General features: G+C 49.9%; 1 protein-coding gene across 1 annotated transcript; it reads left to right on the plus strand.

The window, feature by feature from the left end:
* Window positions 1-3,590: 3,590 nt before the first annotated feature.
* On the plus strand, window positions 3,591-7,710 carry DBX1 (developing brain homeobox 1). Its single transcript, XM_019651369.1, has 4 exons — window positions 3,591-3,960; window positions 4,636-4,737; window positions 6,674-6,876; window positions 7,354-7,710. The coding sequence occupies exons 1-4, from the start codon at window positions 3,591-3,593 to the stop codon at window positions 7,708-7,710; spliced, it is 1,032 nt and encodes a 343-aa protein (XP_019506914.1).
* Window positions 7,711-10,357: the final 2,647 nt, after the last annotated feature.

The raw sequence follows: 10,357 nt of genomic DNA on the forward strand, positions 1-10,357 counted from the left end.
TTTGCCTGGCGGGTCAGCTCTCTCTTTTTCCCTGGAACCACAGAAGCAAGGCGGCGGGTCCTTTTCCCCGTCGCCACTGCCCGGCGTCCTGCCAAATTTGGAAAATGCGATCTAATTGTTGGCAGCTCCAGCCTGCAAACCGCGGCCTGGGTGTTCAGACTCTTGCAATGTGCAACCTTGGGCTCCTTGTCCTTTCGAAGGGCGGGCGATCTCAAGCGCCTTGTACTTTGCAGAGCCCTTCGCCCCCTTTCCTGGCCTGCGCTTATCTGGGGGCGCTCCGGGCTAGGCCCACACTGGAGAGAGCCAGGCACCCGCGAAAGCGCGGCGCGTGGGGATGGAACCCTCCCACTCTTCACTACCCCAGGGGAAAGAAACCTCCAGAGCGGGTTCGCAGAGCCCCTCCTGCGGGCCCAGGGAGACCCCAGGAGCCCCAGCCGACTCTGCTGTGGCCTCCCCCGCGGAGCAGTCACGCCAGTGGCACAAGTTAGGACCTTAACCCCAACCAGGGCCTCCGATTCTCTTTTTCCCTCTCGTCTTTTCACTTGAAAGAGAAACAGAAAGCCCAGCTTTGGGATAGACGGCGCGAGTGACTTCTCCGAAATAAACTTGAAGATAACGACATTACAATGAATGGCAGGACGCACAAAACCCCATGGGCTCAGGTCAAACGGCATTAGTCACAGGTCTTAGCCGCAGCCTCCGCGCCGCGCAGCCCCTTAGGCTATCTCGGAGTTTCAAAAGACGCGTTCAAGAAGATCACTTAAAGTAAGATCCTTCCATCCAATTTCTTGCTTCCTCAGGATTTATTTTGTCTTTTCATGGGCGGCCAGCCGTCTCCCCCGCCTTTTTCTCTTTGGGGCCTTAGGAATGCTCACCAACCGCTGGAAGTGGGGTCCACGTGGATCTCAGCAAGGGGTTGACCCACCTTCCAAAAAAGTGTCAGCGCCCCCTTTTAAAAGAAGTTAGCAGCAGTTAGTCTATAGTGAGGTAGAATGGCCGTGTGTGTTGGACGGGGGTGGGGGGTGGGGGCGGGTATGGAGCGTGTCTGAGGGCAGGAATAATAACTGTAAAAGCTACACCCAAGAAAATGTCCCTGCAGGAGAAGGGGCCTAAGGAAGAGAGGCGCTTGGAAGGCCCTAGGCTGGCTTTTAATCCTTACTGCCCGCTCCCCACCCCCCAAATAAAAAACCCCTGCAAACATAGGCTCTATTCCGATCTTCCGAAAGATTGGGCGAGCACTTCCGAGATGGGAAACCCGACACCTGCAGTCGCTGCCCTTCTTACCGGAACTGGCAAATGCTAGGCAAGGAGGGAGGGAAGGAGGGAACAGGATAAGGAAAGGAAGAAGAGGAGGGGGAAGAAGAGAAAGAGAGAATGTGAAAACCGGAGCCCTTCCTCCAGCTTCTGGAGAACAGTTGGGAAAGGAGGTCGTGACTGCGATGGAAAGCTTTGTGGCAAGGTTAAAGCACAGGTGTTCAAATGGTTTAGACTTTTCTCCCCTATTTTATTGGAAAACTTCAAAGAGCAACTTCTGAAATTCTTCACAGATCTCCTTCTTCCGTTTTCAGGAGTCTCCAATTAGCTAGAGCAAGGCATTTTCCATATTTAAATAATCTCTTATTTAAAAGTTGTTCCTTTCCTTAGGGGTTTTCCACTGCCTGCCGCCTCGTACGCCTCTCTAAGCAGTCTTGGGCGCAGACACTCCGGACTTGCGTCATCTTCGAGGATTCATTTGGCTCCAGTGCGGGCCCTAAATAACTTTTTAATTTGAATCAAGGGAGAGCTTTAGCAAGCTCCGTTTCTGGTTTAATGTGATATAAATCGCAGATGCACTTTTATTGAATGGTTAAAGCAGCGACATGGAGATCATCAACACAAAACGCCCTGAACAAAACCATCGAGAGAAATAAAGCTGGTTAATAAGATTTTTGAGAAAGCTTTGTGTTAAAAAGCAAAAAGGAAAACCAGCTGAAGGTGACAGTTAGTTCATGGTTAATAGGATCAGGGAGGCCTGATGGGGCTGCACACTTCTCTTTGGGGAGGTTCAGCCACCCTACAGAAATGAATGGAACATTTAACACATCTGTTATCTCGTGGAGCAGAGAAACAGGGGAACCCGAGGCTCAGCGCCACCCCAGCCTCAACCCAGGGGACAGGAAAGGGCTGTCTGCAAGAAGATTCCCATCTGAAGCCCCGAATAAAGGATAGGCTTTCCTCATGTGGACCAGCATTCTTGGGAACCGCGTTCTTCGCTCTGTTTTCACACAGTTGTACATCGCAGTTTATTAAGAAACTGCAAAATCTTGACCAAGTTAGGTGCCCCGCAATGGGTAGGGCTCTCTCCCGACGAATCCCAGCCTTCTCCACTACGGCTTTAAAAGTTCAGGCTGTGAGTTTCAACTGAAAGTGCCTAAGGCTCCTTGACGTTGGAGAAGGCCCAGCGTAGCACCTGTGGCGTTCTGGTCACCTTGTCGGCGGCAACTTCGGCAGGGTTAAGCACTTTGCAAGTGGAATCCTGCCAACTTGCCCCAGTGAGGTGCTCCCCTCCGCTCCTACCTTAGGTGAGCCGCGGAGCGTTCCTTGGTAACACTCCTGGAGAAATGTCGCTGAAAATCGTTTTTTCAAGTATCTGGGAGTTTGCATAAGGAGATTCATTTTACTGTTCAGACACCCACCAACTCTCTCAAACTCAGTTTCCCATAATGAAATAACTCAAAATAAGACCTCGACCCCTAGAAACCCTCATTCAATAGCCCCAAAGCATCAATTTCAAGTCTCACTGGGTTGTTAGAGTGGTACACACACACACACACACACACACACACACACACACACACACACATTCATTTAACCCATCCCTCAGGCTTTATGCCTCAGCTGCAGTAATGTGTAGGGCTAGGGATGGAAGAGGGAATATAGTTTCACGTTCACTGACTTGAAAGTTTCTACTGCCCTCCCCAAAGGGGGAGGGTTACTGATTGCCGGGAGATGAATTTCTATGAATATTTATTGATTTATTTTTCGAGGCTCAGCGGGGGAGCTGCAAATAAATTTAGTGCGTTCTTTAAATAACTCCTTTTCTATGAGGCAAGATGTCATCTGAAACTTCTAAATAGGCATTTAATTAGCCCGGGTGTTGATTCGGAACAAAAACTCCCGGCAAGAGCTCAGGGGGTGCACTGTATTGCAAAGAGGCGGTCGATATGCAGAATTGATGCGCGCCAGCCTTTGTTGCCAGCCCATTGTGCGGGCGATGCTTATGAAGACTAATCCAATCATAAATTGCACCTCTGCGCCAATCAGAGAGCCCAGAGCCTCTAGCGAATGAAGCTCGAGTGGAGAACTTTGTTGAACTTCATTGTCAGAGCTGTCACTTTTCAAAGCGCCTTAACGGACGGGCCACTATAAAACCATCACCTCGACGGAAGGACCACGGAGGACTCGTAGGCGCCCAAGTGGGATCGTTCTTTACTTGGAGACGTTTGCTAAGCCCAAGAGAGAGGGCACCGCGGGGGCGGGAGGGGCAGGAAGCGAGGCATTTATCCTCCAGCCACTGGAAGAAGGTTTATTCCGCCCGCCCCACGCCTAACATGATGTTCCCCGGCCTCCTCGCGCCCCCCGTGGGGTACCCCAGCCTCCTGCGCCCCACGCCCACCTTAACGCTGCCCCAGTCCCTTCAATCGGCATTTTCCAGCCACTCGAGCTTCCTGGTAGAGGATCTGATCCGCATCAGCCGACCCCCTACCTACCTACCCCGCAGCGTGCCCACCGCCAGCATGTCGCCCCCTAGGCAGGGGGCCCCTGCGGCTCTCACAGACACCGGGGCCTCGGACCTGGGCTCCCCCAGTCCGGGCAGCCGGCGGGGCGGATCACCGCAGACTGCCGTCTCCCCTGCCAGCGAGCCCACGTTTCTGAAGTTTGGGGTGAACGCCATCCTCTCCTCCTCGGCACCCAGAGCCGGTAAGTGAGCGCAAAAACGCTGAGGGCAGGTCCAGGTGCTCAGTCCTTTTCGCCTCAGTGTCCTGTATGCAGCGGGTACCCACGTACATTGAGGCACGCGCACACTTACGCACGATCCCCGAAACCTCATGTCGCTCAATGTGAGACTTGGGTCCAGCGGATTCCGGGAAAGAAAAGCCTCCAGGTTTGCTCCACCTTCAGAATGAACTTTAGCAGTTCAGTCGGGAGAGAGCGCACAGTTCCCTTGCGCAGCTAAACTGAGCGCACGCTCCTGGGCGCCTGGGTTTCTGCCCTCGAATTTCCAGGAGCCAGTTTTTGGGTTTTTTTTAACCGACACAATGTATTTATTGGCTTAACTAGTATTATGGATCTACAGTTCTTCTGTGCCCCCCTCCTCAGTCCTACCTATCTCGTTAGTGGCCAGGATGAAATTGGGAATGGGAGGGAGGGCGACTCTGAGGACTATTTTGGGAGTGAAAGGAAGGATTTCCACAGATGAGACAACGTTAGGAAAAGACTAATTTCACTCTGTCAATACATTGAGAAAGGTGCCTTTGAAACCAGCCGAAGGGTTAATCATATCATGTATCAATGTGCAGAACAATAATCAAGTACGTAATCTAATTCCTTTTCTGCCTCCTTCTCTCTTTTCCTCGCTCCCTCACTCTCTCCCAGAAGCATCCCCCGCCTTGCTCCAGAGCGTTCCTCCCAAGACCTTCGCCTTTCCCTACTTTGAAGGCTCCTTCCAGCCACTCATCAGATCTTCGTATTTCCCAGGTAGGTTTCGTCCTCCTCCCTTTCGCGATGCTGGGCGGCGCCCCTGCCCCAGCCGGTCGCTCCCTTCCCCGAAGCCATATTTCTCTGTCCACCCCTGGGGTTACGCTCTGGTTCAGAGGTTGCGAGGCATACAACATTCACGAATCCGTCGCGCCAATTTGATGCCCTATTTAGCACAAGCAGTGACTGCTTGACACTTTGCACCAATTCCCTGCTCTACAAATTAGCAGGAATTGTCATGGTCCCAATTTGAGGCGGTTCCCTTCCCGGCGAGGAGCTGTTGGCATCCCTTCACGCCGCCGTTTTCCCACAGAGTTAGTGCACTTGGCCACGATTCCCCACAAAGGTTTCAGCACCATGACCAATTGGTCAGCTCCTCCGGGCAGCCACACACAGACCAGCCCTCGCCCCCACGCCGCCCAGAGACACCTACCAGCCGGGGCTAATTTCTCTTTAAGACTCATTCAGGGCTTCGGGCTTTTCACAAGACCACATGGGGTGCCCTCTTGTGTGGGATGCCTGGGGTCGCCAAAGGGGAGGGAGACTAGATCCTCCCACAACCCTAACCCTCTTTTTCCAACCTGATTTCCCAACCTCTTCTTCATAGCCTCCCCCCACCACCATATTTTTTAAAGGACCACTGAGCTGAAAAAATAAGAAGTATGAGGGAAGCCCATGATTGGTTCCCCATCTAAAGGAAAAACACCTTAAACAGGTTCCAGGAGGTTTTCATCCTGGCGCCCCAGGGGTGACTCAAACTAGGGCTCAAAAACTCTGCAATTGGTCAAGACTCAGAGGGAGAGAGAGGAGACCCGGTGAAGAGAAGCAAGACTGGGCATGGCTGGTGGGGGGTGGGTAAAACCACCACAGCACTCCCAAATATCAGAGAAAGAAACAAGCAATTGATTTTTAAAAGGGGGAGAGAGAATTCACCAACCGCGCCCCCCCCCCACAACACTCCATACACCATTCATGCTGTTGCTGATAATGGAATTTGCTCCCTTTCTCCCTCATCTCAATGCTCTAACAAAAACAACCCGAGCTTTATAAATAGCTTTTCATGTCCATTTAATGAAAATGATTCGGGGAAGAGAAGCCTCTGCCATCAGTATTCTCCCAGTGGTCTTGGCCTGCAGTTGTGTTTAGTTTGAAAGTGTAAATCTCTTTTGTCCCAGTAATATATGGCTTTCGCTGCTTGTCCTTAGTCTTTTTCTGTTAGTTCATTACTACACAATTACCATTCACGCTTCATTAGAGTCTCTGTTTCTTTGGGGGTTTTTTTTCCCTCCCTTAAAGCAAAACTCTCCCCCTTTTTATCATGCCAATACCCATTGGGAAGCGGTCAATGTGCTAATTAGCTGCCACTTTTCATGTATTCGGCCGATTTCTTTACGTTTTGTGGGGGAGGGGGAGGAAAGATTAATATAAAAAAAGATGAATACTGATTGGATTTTTCAAAAAAAAAAGTCCAAAGAGGATTTTCTTCTCTCTATCAAATCAATAAAGCACCTCATTTTCATCTAAAGAATGCAAAAGCCACCAAAGTGATAAAAGCTTAAGAAGGAAACCCAGTGGCCTCAACTAGATATTTTATTTTTGTAATTTATTTTTTTTCTGTTGCTATTTTAGCTGATATACGCAGGTTTGTTTCCCTGAGACCGTTGAATGGAAAACGAAAACAGGCTATTGTGGGAGCTGTTTTCTGTGTTTCCGTGGTTTTATCTAATCCGGGTTTGCACGGTTGAAAGGGAAAGTTATTTAGGCGGAAAGCGCCTTTCACTCTCACAGGTTTGTAGGTTCCTGGCCTATTCTCCAAGGGGAGAAAAAGGAGAGCTTTAAGAGATGAAGGGATCAGAGAGAAACCCCGAGGGAGGTGGCGCTGAGGAGACGGACACGACTGCCTCACTCGCAACCTCCCATCTCCACCCCTCCGCAGCGTCCTCGAGCGTCGTGCCCATCCCGGGGACCTTCTCCTGGCCGCTGGCCGCGCGTGGCAAGCCTCGCCGGGGCATGCTGCGTCGAGCCGTTTTCTCCGACGTGCAGCGCAAGGCGCTGGAGAAGATGTTCCAGAAGCAAAAGTACATCAGCAAGCCGGACCGCAAGAAGCTGGCGGCTAAACTCGGCTTAAAAGACTCACAAGTGAGGGCAGTCTCCCCACAGCCCCTTCCCCTACATGTCACCCCTCCCCCACGCATCGCACCATTGTGGGGGGGAGGGGGTGGTTCTCTGAAACCGCTTAGATCCCATAGTACAGATGGGGAAAGTAAAGTCTAGGGAGGCCATGAGTGCACGAGTCAGCTTTCTCGAGGCTACTCAGAACAGCCCACTTGTCTCCGCGCCCCATCTTTCCTGAGCTCAGCGACGTCTCGCCCCTTGTGGGCCAGACATCAGAGGATGGGGCAAGAGGCGCAGGGGGGAGGGGAGGTTGAGGGAGGGAAAGTGCTGAGACGTCTCTGAATTCACATCAGGGGGTGGGGAGCGGGCAAGGAGGGAAAGGACAGCGCCTCCTTCCCGCCCGCGAGGGCCAGCCCGCGCCCCTGCCCCACGCCCTCTTTGGGGAGGGTCTGTGCTAACCTCTGCTTCCCCGCCGCTCTCTCTGCCTCGCGCGCGCACCAGGTGAAAATCTGGTTCCAGAACAGACGCATGAAGTGGCGGAACTCCAAGGAGCGCGAGCTCCTGTCCAGCGGGGGGTGCCGGGAGCAGACCCTTCCCACCAAACTCAATCCGCACCCGGACCTCAGCGACGTGGGCCAGAAGGGCCCCGGGGACGACGAGGAGGAAGACGAGGGCCCCGGAAGCCCCCGCCACCGCCTGGTTTATCACGCATCCCCCAGCCCGCGGCACCCGCGGGACCCGCGGCTCGAAAGGCCGTTGCCCCCCTCACCCGCGCACTCAAGCAGCCCCGGCAAACCTTCGGACTTCTCCGACTCGGAGGAGGATGAGGAGGGCGAGGAGGAGATCACGGTGTCTTAGAAGCCTCCGGTGCTCCGGGTACTGTTTCTAAGTGCTTTGAAATTGAAGAGGTGACCTTCAGTCTGCGTGTTCACTTAGTCTCCATCGCCCCGACGCTGCTGCTCCTGGCTGTCGCACCGTCACCTCATCAACAGCGCTTCGGCCCCTTCCATTTTCAAAGTGACATTTCTTTCCTCCACACCACCTGCCAACAGCCCTCTCCACATGTTAAATGTAGGTTTTGGTCCCAGCATTAACTTTTCCGCAAGGGCCCCTGTCCGTCTTGTTTGCAAGCTGTTTTAAACACGGAGGGGTGTTCGCTCCCACAGCCTGGGTTCAGCTGTGAGCCAGGCGCTGCTGGGCCTTAGAAGCAAAAACACCTATAAGGAAAGAAACCTTGTATGGAGGAGAAAACCGGGTCAGGAGCCACAACACTGAGCGTATAACTAACTCCAAGGCCCCTGACTTCCTAGATCCCTCCACCCCCTATCTTAGATAGATAGCAAGGGCCTCCTACCCAACACCAGATTCTGGGAACCCAGTCTTCCCATAGCAGTGCCCTTAGAAAGCTCAAGAATTTCAAAAAAGAAAGAATATCTATGTGCCTCTGGTCTAGGGCACAGCATAAATACTGCGTGTTTTCTGTCATTCTAAAGGCTCTCTGGGCAAAGAATTGAATTCTCTAAATGGGAGGAAGAGTCAGTCTCTATTTCTGTATGTGTGTGTTAAAGCATTTTTTAAATAATTTCTGCATCCACAGTATGTATATGCACCAAGCACTGTACCTTGTGCCCCTTTACTCTTTCTGGGAAGGTTTTGCTGACCTGCAAAGCTCCTGAGCACTGGGCATGATGTGAACAGAGAGACCCACAAGCCTCTTTGATTTTTTTTAACTGAACCTTGCTGTCTTTGCACAGCTTTTATGAACTGTACACTATTTTGTACACATGAGTTGTATGGATATTTTATACCAAGGTTATTGTGAATGACTATAAAGGACTGACTAGATTTCCTTTTCTTTTTTTTTTTGCAATGGTTTTTAAACTTTAAAAAAAGGTAGCTGTTTAATTGCATAACTTATAAAGAAATACTTATTTTGTATTTTTGCCATGTACAGATTTTTATATATGTATATATGTATCAAATGAACAAATGCCAAATAAAAAGTAGAATGGATACAAGGCTCACGTGGTATAATTAATTCATAGAATGTTAGAGCTAAAAGGAATGGAACTTTCAGTCCAAGTGCTGCAGGAATTTACAGAAGGTAGGCTGATATTCAAGAGAGGAAGGCACCCAGCTAGTTAGCGGCCAAGCTGGAATGAGAACCCATCTCTGATGCTCAGGCCAGTGCCTACTCTTCTTCCCTGTACCATAAAACAATCATGTTTGCTATGATTACAAATAAAGTGTCTCCAATAAGGTGGAACCAATCACTTTGGTACTCAGCCAGTTGAGTCTGCAATAATCCTTCCCCTTTTCTCTAAGGACTGAAATGGTGGACTAAAAGAAATCAATGAAAGTCAGTTTAAGTGGTTCAAGTTTGCAAAGGTTTGCCTTCTACTCCTTTGAAAGCATATTTCCTAGTCTCCAGGAAAGCTCAAATTTGGTCTTGACTTTTATGTATGAACTGATTTTATTAGGAATGTCATCCATAGGCATGACTTGGGCCCCCAAGTGAAACTGAAGTTCTTCAAAGACTAGCAGCTTTCAGCAGAAATGATCTATTTAACCAGCAACCTAGTAAAAAACATCACCTTAGAACCCTGACAAAAGAGATTAATCTGTCACATCAGCCACACAGACCCACTTTCTTTATTATCCTAATCAACACTCCAGTAGTCCGGGGCGGTGGTGGGGGGGACATGTTATTAAGCTTAAAATTGAATAGCTTGTATCATATCTGAAATTTGAATATACTCTTTTCACAATTAACTCTCTTTTCAAATAACACAAGTCCCCTCCATGCTAAGATTCTGATATCTCTCCCCACTTCCACCGCTGGGCCTGTTCCTGACATTGGTGAACACTGTTTTCATTATTATTTATACATGACCATGGGAATTTATTGTCACCTCAATTCAAGAAGCCGCCCACATTTCCCCCCACCACACATACGAAATGGCCTAGCATGGCATCCTGCACATGTAAGGCATACATCCTTTCAATAGGAAACTCTCTCTGTTCTGAATGATTCAAATTATTTCTCCTTCACTCTGCTGCTGCCAGGACATCCAGAGATGGGATCCCGACTAGAAATGGCCCACCTTTCCTTCCCTGCCAGGTGAAGCCTGCAGTTCTTAGTTATAGTCAGAAACCATTTTCAGGCATGGGAATGGATTAGTGTCTACATCTGGAGTCAAAGTACTCTGGAGGCACACCCATGTTCATTGCAGCATTATTCACTGCAGCCAAGAAGTATTCACAATCATATCATTCACATTATTCACAATAGCTTCCACAATCCAAATGTCCACTGAAGGATGAATGGATAAAGAAAATGTAGTGTATGCACACAATGGAATATTATTCTGCCTGAAAAAGGAAAGAAATCTTTTCACATGCTCAATATGTGTGAACCTTGAGGACATTATGCTAAGTGAAATAAGCTAGTAATAAGAAGACGAATACTATATGATCCCATTTGTATGAGGAATCTACCATAGTC

This window comes from Hipposideros armiger, unplaced genomic scaffold (assembly GCF_001890085.2).
Source record: "Hipposideros armiger isolate ML-2016 unplaced genomic scaffold, ASM189008v1 scaffold_159, whole genome shotgun sequence".
In the NCBI taxonomy this organism is placed as follows: Eukaryota; Metazoa; Chordata; class Mammalia; order Chiroptera; family Hipposideridae; genus Hipposideros; species Hipposideros armiger.

Coding starts and splice junctions, on each gene's coding strand:
- DBX1 (XM_019651369.1), top strand. CDS start 3,591: ATGATGTTCCCCGGCCTCCTCGCGCCCCCCGTGGGGTACCCCAGCCTC. Junction 3,961..4,635: donor CTCCTCGGCACCCAGAGCCG/GTAAGTGAGCGC, acceptor ACTCTCTCCCAG/AAGCATCCCCCGCCTTGCTC. Junction 6,877..7,353: donor TCGGCTTAAAAGACTCACAA/GTGAGGGCAGTC, acceptor CGCGCGCACCAG/GTGAAAATCTGGTTCCAGAA.